Source organism: Anopheles nili, chromosome 2 (genome assembly GCF_943737925.1).
Source record: "Anopheles nili chromosome 2, idAnoNiliSN_F5_01, whole genome shotgun sequence".
In the NCBI taxonomy this organism is placed as follows: domain Eukaryota; kingdom Metazoa; phylum Arthropoda; class Insecta; order Diptera; family Culicidae; genus Anopheles; species Anopheles nili.
Window position 1 is genome coordinate 33,075,674 of NC_071291.1, and position 21,144 is coordinate 33,096,817.

Here is a 21,144-nt window from a genome sequence, read left to right on the forward strand (position 1 = left end):
CAGTATAAGGAAGGTTGCTGGACATTAAGCACCGTATATGGCTTCTGCCTCAACAAACCGACCACACGAAAGCACATTCAATGATTCAACCGGTTGTATTGGCCCGATCACCGAGAAATAGCCGCCCGTATTATTCATATTTAATGTGTTTCAATATTTAAACACCGATACGGCCAGAACGAACCATCTGCGGGGATGATTTCATTTGTCTCTTGTGCATCTGCTTGTTTCAACAGCGGAAGTTACTGTTTGGGCTTTCTGAATTAAAGCAGGGATACTAATGTCTATTGCATGGCAACTTGTTTGATTCGATTCGGTATTTAGATACAGCATACTAATTGATGTGTATTCTTTCAGATATATTCGCGACGCCGCGACATCCTCATTAAAGCACTTCCCGCAGCTTCCTGCAGCTGCGTCAGGCTGCGATCCGAACGGCAGTGCATTCGAGGGCGTAAACGAAGAAGAAGAAGAAGCGGAACAAAGCGCCAGGATGGAGCTCTCACACAGCCTAACCCTCAACGAGACCGCCCTCAGCCAGCTGCCGGAACAGAAGCGTCCGGTGTTCATCTTCGAATGGTTACGCTTTCTCGACAAGGTGCTGGTAGCGGCCCAAAAGTCCGACATCAAAGGCTGCCAGAAGAAGCTGGTGGAGCAGCTGACCCAGCACATCCAGGGTGCTCCGGGGCCCCCGACGCGCAAGCTAATCGCCCGCTGCCTGGCCACACTGTTCTCCGTCGGAGACACCTTCCTGCTGTTTGAAACCGTCAACAAGTGCAATGACATCCTGAAGAACAAGGACGATTCGCCGAGCTATCTGCCGACGCGGCTGGCCGCGACTTGCGTTGTGGGTTGCATGTACGAGAAGCTGGGCCGCATGATGGGCCGTTCGTACGAAGAAACGGTGCAGATTTTGCTCAAATCCCTCAAGAACGCGGAATCGCAATCGCGCATCGAGATCATGATGACGCTGGAGAAGGTGTGTGCCGGCATGGGAACGGCCATTTCGAACGTGCACAAGGACATCTATAAGGCGGTTCGGTACTGTCTCACCGATCGCGTGATGGCCGTACGCGTGGCAGCCTCCAACTGTTTGCTGGAGATGACGAAGCACGCACCGTTTCTCTACACCACGGAGCTGGAGAGCTTGGCCTCGTTGTGTTTCCGCGCGTTCGACAGCTGCAACTACGAGGTGCGATGTGCGGTTGCGAAGCTGCTCGGAACCCTGATCGCGTGCACGCAGAATGGCAGTTTGCGGAACTTCAGCAGCATGACGGCTTCGTCCTCGAGCACGAAATCGCTCCGCCCGGTGTCCCTGGACGAGGCGCTTGGCGTGCTGATGTCCGGATTTCTGCGTGGTGGCGTCTCCTTCCTGAAAGGCACCGGCGAGATCATCAAGGGTAGCTCGGGCGTGAACCGAGAGGTGCGTGTCGGCGTGACCCACGCGTACGTGGTGTTCGTACAGACGATGGGAGGACTTTGGCTGGAGCGCAACATGCAGTCGTTCCTGGTGCACGTGCTGGATCTGGTGGCGAACCCGAAAGCGGCCTCCTCGCACGTCGACGCGGTGTACTCGCGCAAATGCATCAACTTCATTCTGCGCTCCGTCATCGGGAAGATGCTCGGCGAGAAGGCCCAATCCTCGGCCTGCAAGGAGCTGATCCACCTGATCGCGAAGCAGATGAACTCGATCGACTTTAATCCGGAAAATGCAAAGGACTCGAATCAAGAAACGCTGTTCAGCCAACACTTGCTTGTCTGCGCGCTTCAGGAGCTTGGCAGTCTGGTGCTTTTGTTGGGCACCACCGCACAAAACCTGCTAGCGGATCAGTCACTCAACTTTATCGATGCAATTTGCGCCGTGCTGATTCACCCCTGTATGGCAGCTCGCCTGGCCGCGGCCTGGTGTTTGCGATGCGTTTGTGTCGCTGTGCCGAGCCAAATTACGCCGCTAATCGATCGATTTATCGATGCGATTGAGAAGATGCGCACCTCACCGGATGCGATCTCGGGTTACAGTGGCGCACTGGCGGCCGTTTTGGGTGGTGTGCGATATTCGCCCCTCGGTATACCGCACACGCGGGGAAAGATCATTTTCAACACCGCCGAAGAGCTGCTCCGTACAGCTAGTCAAAACAGCCGGCTATCGTTGAACCGAACGCAGGCCGGCTGGTTGCTGATCGGCGCCATCATGACGTTGGGCGTCCCAGTAGTGAAGGGTTTGCTGCCACGGATGTTGCTACTGTGGCGGAATGCGTTCCCACGCTCGACGAAGGAGCTCGAATCCGAGAAGGCACGTGGGGATGCGTTCACGTGGCAGGTTACGTTAGAGGGTCGCGCTGGTGCGCTGTCAGTGATGCATAGTTTCCTGTTGCACTGTCCGGAGCTGGTTACGGATGATATCACGCGCCGTTTGCTAACCCCCATCGAAAGCGCTTTGGCTATGCTGATAAAGTAAGTTTCGCCAATGCTAATAAACGGCACATGTGTGTGCTTTCTGGAATTTTTTAATAATTTTCTTCTCTATTTGTAGCATAACGTCAGTGCTGAAAAACTACGGACAACATTTGAAAGCACCGACGGCCATGGTACGGTTGAGGCTATACGAAACCCTCGCGTTGCTGCCCGCAAATGCGCTAGAATCGTCGTACACGCACCTACTCCGCATGCTGGTGTCGGAGTTCACACTCACGGAAAATCCGGCCAACACTACCACATCGTTCCTGCGGCAGATGTGCCACGGTGACGATTCGATCATATTAGGCACCTGGTTGCAGGACACCGATCATCGTACGATTGAGGATCAGGTGAGAGATGCTTATTTCCTGGTTCCGTGCCAATTAGATTGTCTTTTTCTTGAGCGAACGGTGTGGAACGTCCACTTGGGCGCCACGAAACAATTGTCGTCACAGAATTGTAATGTAAACTTTAACATTTTCCCATTTGTCTTATCGTACGTGACGGTACCGTTCTCTCTTTCGTTATACACTTTTTATGTAATGCGATGGCATTAAAACGTATTGTACACCAAAAATGTAAAACAGATGGAACCGAACCGTAAAGCAGACGGTGACTATGTAAGTGAGAACATTTCTAGCGCCTTTTGTCCCGTGATATGCTTGCCGATCCTCCAGCTGGCTTTTTATGCTCGAGTACTTTCGATGCGCACTTTTCGATTGCATTTTGATGTTAAAGCTCGTTTCGTTTTTCTCATCATAGTTTTACTATCCGCCCATTACCATTATCAACTGTGTCGTACTTTTCATCGAATACATTGTTTTGTTTTTGTTGTTTCGCCTATTCGCAGCCGGTTGCACTTACTTTGTTCCGTTGAAGTATTTTCCTAACAGACGCCTTTACAAGTTTGTACAAATCTGTATTTTTTCGAGCTTTTTTCTTTATCTTGCGCTGTGTCAACAGCTTATGGAAAGTTAGTACACACGGCGAAAAAAAATATCTTTTGTAAATCTTGCCCTGAGAATACGTATACGCTTAGATACATTCTCTCTTGCGTAATTTGTAGGAAATTTTTTTAATGCAATTTTATTATCATTTCTCCATGACTAAAATGACTGATTGATATTATCATGACAACGTTGACATAAATGAAATAAACGTTAGAAAACATAGAGTAAAAACAAATGCAACCGTAGCTCGGTACATTCACTTTCGCCACTTTCACCAAACCGTTCGAAACACATTCTTTTCACGTATGCTTGTTTAAACTATCGAGCTTTTTTTTCCTCCCTCTAGCGAGTGGTAGTGCATTTAGCAACAACACAAAAATGCTTGCTCCTCCTCCATGAGGAATAGTTCTAGCACTACAGTTATTGACGGTGTTAACTAATGCGCTTTTTTGTGTTCACCTTTCCAGCTACAACCGAACAGTGCCGCCGGGTCCGGAGCGCTTGAACATGATGCCTGTTGCTTGTACCGCGGCATAGCAGCTGGTGAACAATGTCCTGGTCCCTTGCCGCTTGGTGTGGCCGTGATCGACATGTCGGTAATCCTGTTCGGGCTGATCTTCCCGAAGGTGGCGAACAAGCACCGGCTGCAGATGCTGGAGCATTTTGGCGAGTGTATCAAGCACGCGAAGAGCTCCCGCCAGGAAGCGGTTCAGATGAACATCTTCACAGCCCTACTCAGTGGGCTAAAGGGATTGACCGAAACCAAATCGGCAATCGGACAGGACGATGTCCGGAAGAGTGCAACGAATTTGATCATCAACGCGCTTACGAGCACAAATCCGATCCTACGATGTGCCGCCGGTGAAGCACTGGGACGCATCGCACAAGTAGTCGGTGATTCCCGGGTCACCGCCGAGTTGGCACAAACTAGCTTCGATCGGTTGAAATCCGCCCGGGACGTTGTAACGCGCACTGGCCACTCGCTGGCGCTTGGGTGTCTGCATCGGTATGTCGGTGGAATGGGCTCGTCGCAGCACCTGAACACGAGTGTGTCGATTTTGTTGGCCCTCGCGCAGGACGGCAGCTCGCCGGTGGTGCAGGTGTGGTCTCTGTACGCCCTCTCGCTGATAGCGGACTCGGGTGGTCCAATGTTCCGCGGGTACGTCGAACCGACGCTATCGCTCGCACTGAAGCTGCTGCTGACCGTACCTCAATCGCACGTGGACGTGCACCAGTGCATTGGGCGGGTGTTGAGCGCGCTAATCACGACAATCGGTCCGGAGTTGCAGGGTGACTCGAATTCCGTTGCAACCGCACGATCGTCCTTCCTGTGTGCGGCCGCCATCATGCAGGCTCACTCGGATCCGCTGGTGCAGGCGGAGGCAACGGGATGCCTGCAGCAGCTGCACCTTTTTGCTCCGCGCAATGTTAACCTATCGTCATTAGTTCCTAACCTGTGTCAGAACCTGAGCAGCAACTATTTGATGCTGCGCAAGGCGGCTGTTTCCTGCTTGCGGCAGCTAACGACACGGGAAGCGAAGGAGGTGTGCGAACACGCCGCAAATCTGGTGAGCGACGAGGACCGGTACGCGCTTTCCGATTACGGGCTGCCGGGTGTGCTGTTCGGAATGCTGGACACGGAAAGCGACAGCCAGATGGTGCGGAACATCCACGACACGATCACATCGATGCTACAGATCCTGGCGGCCGAAAATCTCTCCCAGTGGTTGAGCATGTGCAAGAACGTGCTCACCGTGGCGTCGGATTCGTCGGTCGGTGCGGAAGGAGTAGTACCGGGAGTCGCCGGGAGTGCCGCCAGTGGAGGCACGGCCGGGGCAGGATCCGGCACCGGAAGCGCATCGACGGGAAAAGACGCACCGGCAGCGGACGGCGACGGAGACGACGGGGATGACGACGAGGACGACGATAATATGGAGTTCCACGCGGAAGACCACCAGGCGACGCATCCGGCGGTGCAACCGCGATGGCCAACGCGTGTCTTTGCGGCCGAATGCGTGCGGAAGGTGATCGCTACGTGCGAGAACGCCAGCGCCAACCATTTCGATCTGCTTGCGGCGAAAGAGATGCAAATGACAAAATCCCGGGGCGATTTCCTCGTCCTACACCTGTCCGATCTGATCCGGATGGCGTTCATGGCGGCCACGAGTGACTCGGACCAGCTGAGACTGGAAGGTTTGAAGACGCTGCAGGAGGTGATCGACAAGTTCGCGCATGTGCCGGAACCCGAGTTTCCCGGGCACCTGCTGCTCGAGCAGTTCCAGGCGCAAGTCGGAGCGGCTCTTCGACCGGCATTCTCGCAGGACACACCCTCACACGTGACGGCAGCTGCCTGCGAGGTGTGCAGCGCGTGGATCGGTTCCGGTGTGGCACGAGATTTGAACGATCTGAGGCGCGTGCATCAGCTGCTCGTGTCAAACCTGAGCAAGCTGAACAGTCGCACCAACAGCACGCAACTGTACAACGAAAGCATGGCCACGCTCGAGAAGCTAAGCATTCTAAAGGCGTGGGGTCAGGTCTACATTATGGCGATGGTTGCTCACGGATCAGCTCCGGCTAGTCAGATGCTGAAGACGCTCAACACGGTCGCGAGCGGTGCGTCCCAGCTGCCCGGAATGTCGGCGATGCAGCCGAAGGAATTCAACCGGCTCGCGTTCGACGACGAGTTCGGGGATTTCGAAAGCCGCGGCGAAAGCTTACTATCGCTGGTGCAACCGGAGCTAGACAATCTGTCCATGCACTGGCTGGCGGCGCTGAAGGACTACGCGCTGCTATCGCTGCCAGCGGAATTCGCAAGCCAGCTACCTCACGACGGTGGTGCGTTCTACACAAACGACACGATGAATCTGTCCAAACCGCACTATCTGATGGCGTGGCCACCGATTCTGTACGCGGCCGCCCTGTGGCTAAACGCGGAAGGATTCACAAAGAGCGAACAGCAGCTATCTCGCGAACAGGCGGAGGATAAAGCGAACGCGAACGATGTGTCGCCTTCTGCGCCGGTGAAGGGACAAACCTCGGTCACAACGACGACGCCACCAGTTCCATCGGCAATTTCGCACGGAAGCCTGAGTGCGGATCGGTTCCACCTTATCTTTGGCATCTGCATGGAAGCCCTGTGCAGTACGCGAACGAACGAAAAGCTGGACAGTGTGATCGCGTGCCTGCAATCGCTGTACACCGTGTTTGATTCGGCGTGGTCGCGCGAAATGCTGATGCAGAACAAAACGCTTCCGGTGGAGCTGTGTAACGTGCTGCACCGGTTGATCCTGACGCGTGACAGCGTGGAGGTGCAGTACCTGTGCATCTCGATCCTCAAGCAAACGATAGCGGCGGCAAATGAGTGTTTGGAGCGCGAAAAGGATGAGGAACGCCGTAAACTGGGCGTCTCCACCGAGAACGCCGCCCCCGACAATGGTAACAATGAACCGGAAGGTGCCACGCTCGACGTGGAGTATCTCGGAGAGGGCGGCGAAGAGGGTGAAATTTTACCAGGCAAATCGCTGGTTTACGCCGTGCTGGAGGTCGTCCTGTGTCTGCTGGCTCGCCAAATTCCCGGCATGAACCCGTCACAGAGCACCCGGGTGGCTAACGAGCAGTTGCAACGCCAGCTGGCCCAAGCGCAACATGGTTTGATAAAGCTTGGCGACGACAACAGCCTGCTGGTGGCCAACGCGATCCAGAGCTTGAACGATTTGCCAAAGCTGTGCTCGCCACTGGGCGCCCTCTCGATTTTGCCTACCATTCTGTACCTCACGACGGGCGTCATCAAGGAGGTGGCCACAAAGTCCGTGCTGGATGAGTCCCTGATCGCGAGCACGAACGTGGTGGTGCAGGCGGCCGTGCAGCTGATGAAAACGCTCGCCACCGATCGGTACGGAAAGCACGACCAATCCGGCGAGGAATGGCGCAAGCTGCTCCAGAGCGCCCTCGGTCGCATTATCGATCTCACCAAGACCGGCTGCGAGGAGACGAAGATGGACGAGGTGACGGTTATGCTTGCGATCGCCGTGTTTCTGCTGCACTCACCGGCGGCCGTGGTGTCGGTGCCGAATTTGCAGTACCCCTGCATCAACCACTTCCGGCAGTGTTTCCAGAGCGCGTCGATGCCGGTTCGGTTGAAGTGCGTGCAGACGATGCGTTCGATATTTGCCAACGGTGAGCTGAAGGTATCGACGCCGTACATTCACGCGCTGGCTCCCCGATTGATCGAGCATCTGTACTCGGAGGAAGCGCGCAATCCGGCGAGCGAACAGGAGCTGGCACTGGTGCTGGAGGGCATCACGACGGTGGAAACCCTTATCGCCCTGGCGGAACCACAGAATCGTAAGTATCAGGACAGTTTTGTTTCGTTTCGTTAGTTAACAGATGATTGGTGTGTTGATGCGTGATTAATTGTTTCATTATTAACAAACTTTTTGCACGCGTACGCACTTCGAGTAGACGAACTGATGCAAGGTAATTTGTGTTCAATAACCTGCGCAATGACGATCTTCTCCTCATCCTCCCAAGAAACAAGCACCGGTGGATGTTTTACTGACAATCTTTTGCTTTGCTTCACCCAGGTATCCAAATGCTAACGCTGCTTGTGCCGATCCTGATTAACTACTTGGACGATCCAGAGCAGCAGCAGCAACAACGAACAAACAGCTCCTCAGCGGCCACCAAGTCAAAGTGCGTGGCGGCACTCAACGACCACGCCATCCAGTGGCTGATGAAGATCGGGCTAAAGTACCCGCAGGAGTTCAAAACGTTCATGGCGCAGGCTCCGGAACTGCGCCGAAAGCTGGAGGCAGCCATCAAGCGCAGCCAGATGAACGCGACACTGCAGAAGAGCAAGAGCGAGGCGGCGAACGCGGCCGCCCGGAACAGTGCCGCCCAGCAGCAGAAACCAACGATACAGCTGAAAACGGATTTCAGTAATTTTAGCTTTGCGTAGAATGTACCACCACGAGAGACAGACAGAGAGAGAGAGATGCTTAAGTGGGGTTGCAGAAAGCAGACACGACGCTTGCGGGCATATTCCGGCCGGGGTTAAACCGTACCAATTATCGATCAAAATCGAAATGCGAGAATTGTATTGTATGTATAATGTGCGCTAATTCTCTCTTCCTAATCCTACTCACTCGTAGCGTTAGAGTCTAATATTATTTATGCAAATATACGCCCTATCGCAAGATCCCCAAGCTCCCAAGAAGTGCAGCTTACGGGGGATAAACGCTTCCTAACGTGCAACATTCGGATGTTGGTGCGCCCTGGGGCTAACCGGGCCCCACTTTCTCTAACGTAAATGAATTTCCCTTTCCCCAGGTAGACGAACAATTAATACAATTGCAAACATAGAAAATAAAGTATTAAAGTGACAAACAGAAACCACCCCCTGTGTGTTGTGCCTTCTGCTGCTTGCTTTATTGCGGGTGGATTAGTGATTGCGAACGGCGAGTGGGAGCACACAAATGTTACAACCAAAAGGAAGCGCTAGGTTGCGCTTGATCGCTTCTAGTCCTTACTCTCTTGCTGCGCTACTAGCTCCCGGTAGTGTTCAACCGATCCTAGCTCCACGTTTGTGGGCAATTCCACCACCGGTTCGGCGGGTTTGGGTGATGAATGTGCGGCTGCTTCCGCCGTATCCATCGCTGCCGACTCTTGCTGCTCCGCGAGCTGTATTTGTTTCTTTTTCTTCAGCTTTTCACGCACCTTATTACCCAAGCGCGAGGCAGCCATCACCTTGGCCACCCGGTTGCTCTTGAGCCAGCGCGAATTCCAGGACTTTGCTTCCTCCTCCGGTGGCTTATCATCCATCAGCAGGTTCTCGTCGCCTGAGTCGTGAATTTCCACGATGTCCTCGTCGTCGTGTGCGGAGTTGTCCAATTTGGGTGGTTCGCTCTTAGGTTCTTCCTCTTCCTCGTCTGAGGAACTCTCGGAGGAGCTACTGTCGCTCGCCGACTCCGACGATTCACTGCTCGAGGATAATGTGTGTATTTCGGAGCTTTGTGCTTTTTCGAGAGTGTCCCCTTCCACGGTTTCGTCTCTTTTCGCAGGCTCCGTTGAATCGCCATCATTCCCGATAGTGGCATTACCCTGAGCACCTTCATTTGTCGCAAGCTCTTCCGCTACGTTCGAGCCATCTTTCACTGTTTGTTCGTTTTCAACCGCAGCCGTAGGTTCGGCAGGCACAGGCACCTCTTCCTCTTCCGAAATTTCTCCCTCCTCGGGCTCCGTATCTTCCGCAGGTTTATCCGGCACCGGAGTTGGTGGTTTATTCGCCTGCCGATCGAGTTCTTCAATGTTGGGCACGAAAATAGAGGCTCGTTCTTTCGCGAGACGTTCCTCTTCGGAATCGGACGAGATGCATAGCGTTTCCGGGCTGGCTTCAACAGGAATGACTTCCGGGGAACTTTCGCGTTCTAAATCCTTTGCCGGAGCGTCTGCATCAGATGCTTCCGGTACGTTGGAAACATCAAGGTCAACCGAGGCATCTGGCGCATTCGCATCCTCTTCTACGGGGATAGTTTCCACGCTTTCAACGCCGGTTGCTGTCGTTGCTGTAGCTTCCGGTTCAGATTCTAACTTCTGTGACTTGTTTTCTGAATCGGACGCTTTTTCATTTGCAACTGGTTTTTCCTCCAAGGCTGCACTCACCGAGACCGTTGTTGCGAGATCTACCACTTCGACCACTTGGCGTTCAGTGGGCTTTTCGTGTACAGAGTCCGGAGGGTTGCTGGACACTTCTTGATCGTCATCGTCATCATCGCCCACCTTTCGGATGCGGAAATTCCGCTTCAAGCGCACCCTCGTGGTGTTCTGTTGACCGTTGTTTTCGTGCTTAAGTTGGTTGCCGTTCTTGGGGAATTCGCTTGTGCTTGTAGAAAGTTTGGAAGATGATCGCTTCCTTGTTGGCAGCTTCGTTTCATCATCCGTATCGATGTCACCATGGCGACCATCTTCACCTTCGTGCTCGGAATCGATTTCGATCTTAGTAACCGGTTCCAGAGCAAGCTGTGAACGGATTGCGCGAGCACGGGCCTGCAATTCGAGCAACTCCAGAACGGTCATCTCTTTTTCAGCTGAAACACGCAGAGATCAACGTAAGAACAATTACAAATTGCGAGTAGGAAAGCTTCAAATTCCGTGAACTCTTACATTTTGGCTCGCCATTCTGCTCATCGGGCTGCTTAATGGTGTCGCCTGGAAATACGAAACAAGTACGACAAGTTTAAATTTTCTTATTATGAAATTCATCGGAGAGAATGCGTTGCTTTGGCAGAAGCTGGCAGTGAACGTAAAGCTAGACACCAGTTTGGAGGAGCTGCAGTACGCCCTAAGACTGGGGGTCACATTTTTGTACATTCAATGCGGATTGTATAATCCGAGCGAGTGTGAAACAGTGATAGAACGTTGCAACGAAGCAAGACAACGCCATGCTAACGAATGCCACCCCTGGAAAGTGGTTACGGGAATTATCTGTGAGTTAAGTGGGCCACATTCCCGCGTAAAATTTGGATCCGGAAGGAAACATGTCGGAGTAGTCGAAGGACAAATGATTACTTTCACATCGGATGTTAGATACGAGACTCAATGCTTTGATGAAATCAAACATATTTCCAATTTTTATAATCTGCAGACCACAAACGTTGGAGATGAGTTATCTGTTGGAGCAGTAAAATTCACGGTAGCAAGGATTCTTCCAAACTATTTAACATGTCGAGTCATTCGCGGTGGCTTACTAGAACCAAACGGCATTGTTACACGTGAAATTGCTCAGTGCGAGGAAAATTGCAATGAAGACGATGATTTATCATACCAGCTAACAGTAGAAGAATGTGAACAAATGTTCAACAAAGGGTGTCATTTTGTAGTTTTACCAGCAATGGATCCAGGTTCAATACAAAAATTGTTTGATTCCGAACAGTGCATCCAACTTGTCCAACAGGGTTTACAATTAATTACGTCCGGAGATGGTACTATTCTGCAGAGCAACTTGCAACAAAAATTTTATGCTTTCGCCACGAACGATATGGACCTTTTGATGCAAGCAAAGCAATTGAATAAGGTGGCACTATTTCATTTAGTTACTGACGAAATTCCGAAATCAATTCAAGAGGCAGACGTGATCACGCTTACCGTTTATGATCTCAATCGGTTACAAGATCACCTAAGGGCAGTGAATCGAAAACAGACTGAGAATCTACAAATTTCAAACGACAGTATTACCCCAGAAGATCGACCTATAATGAAATGTTTGAATTTTGCTGCAGAAGAAGGAAATACCAGCGCAATTATTTTGCCCTACACGGAATCCACCGATTTGGCAATAGAAATGTCTTTGGCTAATATAAATCAAATCGTGTTTGTTTTACAACGGTCTCTCGAAGTAGCTGATCAGCTTTTGATGAGGAAATATTTAGTTCCGATCATCGAACCATCAATAGAAGCCTCAAAACAGCGATCGATTTGCCGTGCTATCGCTTATGGAAAGAGGTTTGGTTTTTTACACAGTGGGAATTGTGTTGTAACCGGATGTGAAACACCTTCCAGTGAGGATATGCTCGAAATGGAGATGCGTTACGTGCCGTTGGATCTGCCAATGGACCAATGAGAGAGATACGTACCTTTTTTGTTTCGCTTGATACCACGTTTACCGTCTACATCCGACTCTGATGAGATTTCATCCAATGAAATATGCTCTGAAATCATTGAAAAACATTATTATAAAGCTCGTTTTTGATCTACCAACTCATGCGTACCTTCTATTTTCTCTACATCCGAATTTTCCGAAGACGACTCTGTATCCGTGGGACATTTTGTGTTTGTAATGATCGAATGCAGTCGCTTGGTAGAAATTCCCAGAAGTTCGTCCAAACAACGCTCTTTCATAAGATCGTTCGATTTGCCCTCCAAAAAATCAGGCAGAAGGTATTTGATTTCTTTTGGCTTAACACATGAAAATACTTGCCGTAATAGTTCGAGACGGTCGTCGATGTACGCACTTAGAGGTTTCAGTTCTTCCGGTTCTTGCTTGATGTTGACTGAAGGTTTAGCGGTCTCGTTTTCTTTTGGCTTTTTTACCTTTTTCTTTTGGATCGGCATTTTTGCACAGTTTCACGAAATAAGGATGTGAATGATTTCTAAACTGAACTATGTTTGCGTTTTGATTTCACTGTTAAATCTATGCTTATTTAAAGTTAAACCGGCGATGTTTGCCAACTGTTAGGGTTGATCGCAAAAAGTTCTCGCTCGTACACCTTGCCTTTACCTAGATTTGCGTTTCACCCATTTAGTTCACACGTTATCTTCTTTTCGCACATGAAATAGATTTTTTTGTGTTCGTTGTGGCTTATTTAAAGTACAGTGCACTAAGTAGCTAAAGGAGACTAAAATGTTAAAAATTTTGCAAGCGTTAAATACTTTTGTTTTGATAATTTGTTTATTTGACGTTTCTTCGGAGGAGAAACCTGGTATTGACGTTTATATTACCAGCCGCATTTCTTTACCAACCACCGACTTATTAGCTGAGGCACACAGAAAAGCAAACATTATTTTCTAAGCAATTATATTGCAATATTTTTAATGAATTCATTTTCAAAGTTATTCTAGGACCTTTGTGTTAACGACTTAATCATTGGTAAAACAAACCGACTATTTGTGCTAAGGATGTTAGCAAATAAACCAACCAAGTCTCCTATGTTGTCTGCTCGAATGGATAAATATTGAGCTAATCACACGCAGCTTTCAATTCGAGCAGTTTTCAAACATAGCAAACATATCGAAGGTTTCGTTGATATACAACACACGTTTTTACTACTAATAAATAAATCTATCGCAAATTAAAATGAAATGTAGCTCTTTAAATTTGTTTGTCACCAACCGGTATTTGATTTCAATTGTTCTCTTACTTGCATTGCGGTCGCTAAATTGCAAAAATATCCATGATTGTTGTCACATTTATTCTCCGTACAGCAGGTCCGAGGAATTATCAAACTATCAGCGAGCACATTTAAAAGCCCCCTGAAACTGATACCTTTTGCACTGCGTACCGATGAATTGTGCGCGCGATGCTACAATCTTGCAGGGCAACGCCATACTCCACTGACATGTTATTAAAACGTCCCAAGTGCTTCACAGGCGTTAATTGGGATGGGCATACTTTCTACCTCCGGGCGAGTGTCAGCCCTTTTTCGCACATACTCCAAACGGTTGCAAAAATCCAGCCACAAGCCCGGCATTATGCAGCCCGGTTCGTTCTGAAAAACATTGTTTCACGGTGGTGTCAAATTTGTGCGACCTTTCGCGACGACGTGAACGCATGACCACACGGGGACGATAACTCCACGCGTAACCGTTGCATCCGCCGCGTGTCAAGAGGCGCACTAAATCGTCTGCAACGTCTGGACCGCGCGAACTAAGCGTGGCAGTAATAGCTCAAAGCTGACCGAACGGCAACTGGAAAGAATGTATATGCAAATTATAGTAATCAACCGCCACATTCTTCCGATGCATTTCTCGATTACTTGGGGATACTTTTTTTTCTCCTCTTGTTTTCGTATCTCTCATTTTCCAACCCCCGCGCGCGTCGTTAATTAAATGATATCACCTTACAGGCTGAGCTTTATTTCAGCAATCGCTTCCACTTGGGCAAGCCCCAGAATGATGGGCAGCTCAAACCCCCCCACCGCCCAAAGCCCTGGGAGCATCTCCTCGATCACGATCACGGCCCGGCCCTACAGGAACACCGTGCGAGGTGAACGCCCTTTTCGTGCGAGTGTTTTGACATCGAACGAAAGCTGACAGCTTTATTAAGGCGTCCTGTTTGGAGAATTTATTCCATTGCATAAAATTCCTATCCGCTTGCCGCACGCGTTCTATGCCGGGTGGGACGTCTCTTTGGGCTTGGGGGCGAGAACGAAGGGACGCCGATCGGTTGCTGCTGGACGTTTCGACGCGTTACGGTGGGCGAATGGTTCGTGGAGGTGAAAATTAGGTGCCTAATTAACCGTGACACGTGCTCTTTCGCCCTGCGATGGTTCGTCGGTGCAGCACTTTAGTAACAAAGCGCTTCAAGGGCCACCACGGAGAGGTTGGTTCGAGCGATGGATGATTGAAAGCGACGAGAAGGATGCGATGAGTGTGTGGATTTTTCCTTTCTTGAGGGTGTGTGAATGACCACATGAAATTCTGGCATCGTTTGGAAGCAGCGAGAGTTGATTAGATTGGTATTTGACGCAATTTACGTGCCTCAGTTCTGCAGCAATGTGCAATGAAAAAAGCACTCGTTTTAGGAAAAAAAATCACGAGGAAATAGAACGGCTTTTAAGCTGAATTCTGCGTACTTTATGGAGAGAACTATCACTTTCGCGAACGCACGCATGAGACACTTTGCCATTAATGCCGCACACCAACAGATAAATCACGTCAGAGGAAAATACACCACCCCTGCGTGGGAAACGAGACGAACAAAAAGACGAGCAAAAAAAAAATGCCTCCGGGAAAAAGGGCGTAATTCAAGTTTCCCGCAAGGCGTAATTGAAAGTTCTCCAGCATCAATCCCTCGCCTGGAGTTAATGGAGGCTCTCGCGGAAGCATCGATCGAACGGGAACGGGTCACATAAAAAAAAACGAACGATAGTGAGCGCACTCTCGGACATCTGCAGGCCGTGGTCCATCCAGAGCACACCCAGGATTCAACGGATCTAGCATTCGACCTGGGCCACCACACGCAGGTGTCCATCGTAATCTAGCTCGATCTTGAGCCACGGTTACACGCGATTCAAAGCGATTGCGACAGACACACGACCGGCAAAAGAACGCCCGGCTCTGGTGGGTGATCTGACGTTCGCGCGAAGGGAGAGTAATTAATTTTTTTCGCTTTCGCCCGCATGAAACGCTCCGATGTGAACGATTCCTCGCAACCCCCGAGAATCGAGCCTAGATTCGAAGCAGATGGTCCACCACCCAAGGCCATTGCACCCTTCTCACTCGCGTGTATGTGTGTGTGAGTGGCTGGACAGGGATTTAGTTTTTCATTTGCCAGCAACAAACGCGAGGTTGTGCGCCTCCATCGTGACACGTCCTAATGCCCCCGGGGATGACCGGTGGCGACGCTAATTCAGAGATTATTAGCCACCCATTTCGGTGGCTGGGGTTTTGCACGCTAGAACGTCGCCACCGTCGTTAATGGAGTCATTACCGTTCCGGTATGGCGGAACAGGGAACGCGAAAAGCAACCGACCGCTAAATGCGCCATCAGTGGTGCCCCATCGAAGGTGTAAGTGAGTGTAGATTAGCCGGACGATCGTTCAGATCGCGATCGAACGGTGGAATTTCGATTCCACCCTGTGCCCTGTACCCTCGGGTTGGCTTTAATGACGCATTACGCCGACTCGGCAAATAGCTTTATCTCGTGGCTAATGCTGCCGAGGGGGGCATGGTTGGGTCTTCGTGAGAACACTTTCATCCTGGCTTTCGAGATCGATACTCTCTTATCGATCTTTGATGAAGCGCCTGAGCGGAAAGTAAAACTGGGAGGCGTTTTTGTTTTTTTCTGTCGCAAGAGGGATTAAAGCGATTACGGTAATAAAATGTAAAATTGCAATGATGATTTCAGCAATCTGTAGGTTTGAGGGTGCATTTTTAGCACCATGGAGCATATTTTTGCAAAACCCCTATATTGTAACAAAAACCCAAGACCACATGATAGCTATCTTCTACACTAAAAATACGCTAAAATAGTAATAACAAACCTATGCATATTTTTCTATCGGAGTCTATTACATGAAATTGAGAAAAATGTCTTTTTTACACAATTATATAATGTGTTTTAATGTTTTTTTCCTTCTATTTATTCTTCATTCGATTTTACTGAACACTATTGTAACTAAACCATTCAGCCTTGATCACACAATGCTAATTTGTTCTTATCACTGAAATACGATGATTCGTAATTTATGGTTATTTCTCGTTATCATCAATCATAAACGTACTGAACACTATTAGTGTAAAAGATGATTGCCAAATACTACCTTCTAGGCATTCCATAAGTTTTATGTCACAGATAGAGAGAGCGCTCAAATGAAGTGTACGCTTTCAACAGAGCTTTCCATGTTTAGTTTTTTGTGATGGGTGGCGAAAAAATAGGAAAGAGCAAAAATGCAACAGTAATGGTTTTGCAATAATACAAAAAAAAACCACACATCTAAGTTTCTAGCCCCACTGTGGGCAGGGAACGGGCAAAGGTTCAATCGTTAGCGTTCGATATGTCACAATTTATCGGAGTCGGTCGGCAGGGGTGCGCTTGAGTTGCGCCTTCTCCGAAATAGTATCACCCCCTACGGTGGCGATCGTGCTCTCGACCAGCCTAATTAATTTTTAATTAGGAAGTAATTTCACCGTCACCCCGGATCGGTCACCCAAAAGGGAACCGCGAGCCGGTTCGATCTTCTTGAGGTGCCCTTTTTTTTGTCCTCACGCAAGGAGGGTTGTAGCGTGTTGGTTTTTCTTCAAATTTAGGATTGCGGTCTGTTGAATAACCCCCTGCTTTTTTACTGCGTCGGTTCTCTCGGGCGGTGCTCTTCGTAGGCTCTTTTATGGGACTGCACGAATTGAGGCTATGCGCTTTGCAGGGAGATCATTTCTGATCGCTAGTGATGCACATACGCCAAATTCGATCGAGTTAACCCGCGGATGTGCGAGTCTACGCCCAGTCACTGAGATACAGAGCTTGCTAATGAATTAATTGAGCTGCTGGATAGATTTACGGCGAACGACGAAAACAGTGACGTGCGATAACCCGATTGCGGTTGGTAAAGCTGTGCCAAAAAAATAAAATCTAAAATACAGCAACAAATAGGCAACGAGAAACAAAACCAAGCCACATGGAGCAATAGGCCGGCTCCGTGCAGAAAGAAATAGCCCGAGGAAGCTTGCGCTTGCGTAGTCGCGTGGAAATGGTGAGGGATGTGGGTTTTTCGTAATTCAAATCTCCTGCCCGTAATCGCGGGTGAATTAGATTTGCAGTTCGGTAGGTAAAATTCAGCTCACGTCCGATTTCCTCGCACGCGCACTTTTGGGGCGGTTGCTGCGTAACCCGGTGTTAGCAATCGGCGTAATTAGACTTCCCACCGAATCAGCGGGCCACGTGATATTGGGTGGTGTACTGCGAGCTCACGCGTTGTGGCGTATTCGTACGAAACCAGCGACGTTTTCGTTAGGTAACAGCAAATGGTGACAATGAGGAGGGTTTATCGAAAAGCTCCATCGATAGCTTCACACAGGAGGGAGATGTTTCAAGGTTGAGTATAATATTTGCTCGAGTCTCCTCATGATGTCATGCACGTAAAACCAGACGAGCTTTATTTGTCACCCCCACACCTGCAGGACCGATTGATCGCCGAGCCGTGGATTTGCTTTGCAAATGAGGAAATAGAACCGTTCGACACGCGAGCATCAATGGCATCGGAATTTGGCGGCCTTTTTGGCTAATGGCTGATACGGGAAACAAAAGAGACGCGCTTCCTGATTGAGTGCGGTGTTCTTTCACTGAAGCGTGACTTACTTCGGTATCTGGTGGTATGATGGGAGGATTGGCACTGCCTAAAGTGTGGTAGCCAGCTCGCGTGGCCCATGTTTCGGGTGATCAACGCTTTCCTGCAACGTGGTATTTCCTCGCGAGTACATCATGCGTACATGCTGACGGAACATGATATCGAAATACCTTTGTGGTGCTGCTTGGCAGTCGGGTCTTTGATTCACGGAGCTTTGATCGAGCATGAATAAAATTTGATTTTCAAATAAGCCTGCAATTCGAAAATGATTCCGTTCAAAGCTGACTCGATATAAGATGTATCGGAGCATTAGTGTGTAGCATGTTTTTTTTGCTTTTGGAACATATTTTTGCCTGATAAACCATTAATTTTTTCTCCTGCAAACAATGAAATATATCATAGCGAGTATTGACTGCTGTACAATACTAAAGGCTCATTTTAGGCGCTCTGGTTGGTATTAATACGGGACTTTTGCCTTGATATATGTAATATGATTTTCTTTCATGTAGTTAAGGATCAAATACGAGAAGTAATCTATTTGTAAAAAAAATCATTCTATGCGTAGTTTTTCTGCGTGTTTGTCCTTTGCGTTACGTGTCGACAGTTCTACATATTACTCTTTAATCTTACAAAAACAGTATAAAAACGCCAAAAATAAAAGCAGAATAACAAATGTTTTCCAGTCGACCATTGACTGCTAGTGTACACACCTATACTGCAAGGCGAAATGCATCGTATCGGATTCGACCGTCCCACCGTGGTTGCATGGCGTAACACGGCGTTTTTCCATCCTCCACCCAAAAAACGAAAAAAAAACTCCTCCCCACAAGGCCACACGACAGGCCGGTTCTCAGACGAACGCTTCAGGAAGTCTAGGAGTAATGCGTTACCTGTGTAGAGACAGGCCGGCACGCCGGATTAATGCGACAGCCGTAATGACCACCGGTGAGTAGAGTTTTTTTTTTGTTCGCTTCTGCTCGAAAAACCTGCCCCAACCCGATAGCGGTAGGACTCCTTTCTCCACGAGCAGCATCCATGGCATGAGCCCTCGGGGGCTTTCCCCTGAGCCTGCGTCTCTCGTTCTCTCTCTCTCTTCGGCGGTCCCATTCGCTTTTGGCCTATCTGATCAGCTCACTCTCTCTCACTCTCTCGTTGTTGCTCTTTCATCTTTCCTTCCGGTCGTAGTCGTAGGGCCGCCGTAACACTGCAATCGCGAACTCCGTGGGCAGTTCAATGACTTTCTAATTCACCTACCGGACTCGCGGCGTTGTGTCTCGCGGTTTGTTTCAACCCTTACTCAGGGGGTGGAACGGTAACACCAGACTATCTGTCGCGCGAGGCTCACTTTTGGGGACGGATCGATGCATTAAGAGGCGCTTCTGCACTTCCGAGAAGCCGCGATCCTGCGTAGGTGCGAGAAGCATCGGTTCCGGTACCACCGGAAAAGGTCACGAAACGCCAGATGCAAGCAAACGCCGGTGGATTATGCATTCACGTAACGTGACACTGGTTATCGGTTGATGCAGCTTCCGTACACCGAACTGGTCCGGGTTGGGGTGCGTTTTAGCGAACCGGCAGCAGGTGAGCGAAAGGCCGTCGGTGGAGCAGCGATGGTGCCGGTCCTGGTCCTGGCCGCCGGATGGATCGCGAGGAGAAATCGAAGATGATAAATATTAGACAAAACCGCAAAGGCCTTTCCCGCGATTATCGCGACACTCTGCGGTGTCGCTGTGGGAAGAGAGCTTTTCTTCCTTCCTCCATCTCTTTTTTCCTTTTTTTTCCGAACGCCATGCTCTCGCCGATCTGCGGTTCCTGTGAGCGGTGGGTGAATTATGCGACATGCTCACGTCACGGCGCGATGCTGCGGCGAAAGCGAATCCCGCTCTTATCAGCGATCTGCGTGTCGCGAATTAGCCGGCCGGTTCGATGCATAATCGTGTCAAACTGGCAAAACGAATCGCCCACCGGTGGTTCCTTGATTGGGTTGACCTATGACTTTCTCCGGTTGGAAGGCGGCTTCGAATGGAGTGTGGTGCGAATATATCCATGTGGCTCGTGTGGTGAATCGTTTGATATAACGAGTTAATCAAGGATCAGCCTAACTCTTTTATTGGCAATAAAGGAAGCCAATGCGCTACAGCTGAGAAGCCAAGTGGCGTTGAGCATTCGCGAGTTAAGAAAGCACGGATTTTCGAAACACATCTTCGCGGCTAATTAAAGGCAGAGCTTTGTTGGAGTGATTTTGTTGTGTTAAATTAAGCCTCAACCGCCAGGTTAGACGGATCGCGAACTGAGCTTGGGCACCGGGAAAATGTGGCACTACAATCGTAGAAAAAAGTAAAAGTATAAACATGCCAACGCTGCTTCAATTTAAATCACTACACATCTACGGCGTGGTCCTTTAGCACACCGATGCAACATAATTAGTAGCATTATGCGAACTCATGGCATGTGAAAATGCTGAATTCGGGTACATGCACCGGGGATGTTAATTAACATTCCACTTCAATACAATGTTGCAGCAACATTTTACAGCGTGTGCTAATGCCAAACGAAGCCAGGCGAAGCTCGCGCAGCATCCGGTTAAACGGGGCAAATCTCGTTTAAATTGGACTGCTTGGACGAAACGAAAGACTTCAACGGTGTGGTACAAGCGACGAACCTTGTTTCCGTTTTCCGATCGAATACAAACACTCACACACACACACACATATTCGGGCGGGTTTTGGTTGCATAAGCAACCACGTACTGCAGTGTTCATCGTAGAGTAAGCGATATTCATTTCCCCATGCATTTTCACCAGTTTGGTGCTATATTTTATCTGATAATCGTCCACCATGGGGTGAGTTGACGCATTTCATTCGTCACCTTGCACCGCGCGTTTATACTCGATGTTCGATTGCCTCCAATCATTGTTCCAGTTTACATCGCACCGGTAATCGTTGCAGGCGTTCATCACGTCGGCAGGAAAATAAAAGCGGAAATCGGCATCTCGCAACAAATGAAACACAGAAGAAAAAAAAAAAAAGAATCTACCAATAGGACTATGTAACGCGCACCGCGACCATATGTGGTACACAAATGGGCCTGATAACACGTTTCGATGGCGGAAAAGTGCACATAGACGTTACGCAACGTGATCGATAGTGGCGCACGCAGTATACGCTCGTTGCCCTCGA

The 21,144-nt window shown here is 49.4% G+C and overlaps 2 protein-coding genes across 5 annotated transcripts; one reads left to right on the top strand and one right to left on the bottom strand.

Annotated features, from left to right (window-relative positions):
* Positions 1–463: 463 nt before the first annotated feature.
* On the top strand, positions 464–8,798 carry LOC128721564 (HEAT repeat-containing protein 5B). 4 transcript variants are annotated; one of them, XM_053815328.1, is made up of 7 exons: positions 464–2,454; positions 2,534–2,807; positions 3,045–3,077; positions 3,875–5,175; positions 5,263–6,408; positions 6,478–7,766; positions 7,991–8,798. In XM_053815328.1, the coding sequence occupies exons 1-7, from the start codon at positions 494–496 to the stop codon at positions 8,362–8,364; spliced, it is 6,378 nt and encodes a 2,125-aa protein (XP_053671303.1). In that variant the 5' UTR covers positions 464–493; the 3' UTR covers positions 8,365–8,798. The 4 variants fall into 4 exon arrangements, with proteins under 4 accessions (XP_053671303.1, XP_053671302.1, XP_053671305.1 ...); XM_053815327.1 differs by having other exon boundaries at positions 6,478–7,751; XM_053815330.1 differs by lacking the exon at positions 3,045–3,077.
* An 18-nt stretch (positions 8,799–8,816) lies between these two features.
* On the bottom strand, positions 8,817–12,515 carry LOC128721565 (histone-lysine N-methyltransferase SETD1B). Its single transcript, XM_053815331.1, has 4 exons — positions 12,173–12,515; positions 12,038–12,112; positions 10,569–10,613; positions 8,817–10,492 (listed from the first exon to the last, which is right to left on the bottom strand). The coding sequence occupies exons 1-4, from the start codon at positions 12,513–12,515 to the stop codon at positions 8,925–8,927; spliced, it is 2,031 nt and encodes a 676-aa protein (XP_053671306.1). The 3' UTR covers positions 8,817–8,924.
* Between the last annotated feature and the right edge of the window lie 8,629 nt (positions 12,516–21,144).

Excerpts from the sequence above, each read along its gene's own strand:
- LOC128721564 (XM_053815328.1), top strand. The coding sequence starts at position 494 with ATGGAGCTCTCACACAGCCTAACCCTCAACGAGACCGCCCTCAGCCAG. Across the intron at positions 2,455-2,533 it reads GCTTTGGCTATGCTGATAAA|CATAACGTCAGTGCTGAAAA; the intron begins GTAAGTTTCGCC and ends CTCTATTTGTAG. Across the intron at positions 7,767-7,990 it reads GAATCGTAAGTATCAGGACA|GTATCCAAATGCTAACGCTG; the intron begins GTTTTGTTTCGT and ends TGCTTCACCCAG.
- LOC128721565 (XM_053815331.1), bottom strand. The coding sequence starts at position 12,515 with ATGCCGATCCAAAAGAAAAAGGTAAAAAAGCCAAAAGAAAACGAGACC. Across the intron at positions 10,614-12,037 it reads TATCAAGCGAAACAAAAAAG|GCGACACCATTAAGCAGCCC; the intron begins GTACGTATCTCT and ends TCGTATTTCCAG. Across the intron at positions 10,493-10,568 it reads GCAGAATGGCGAGCCAAAAT|CTGAAAAAGAGATGACCGTT; the intron begins GTAAGAGTTCAC and ends TGCGTGTTTCAG.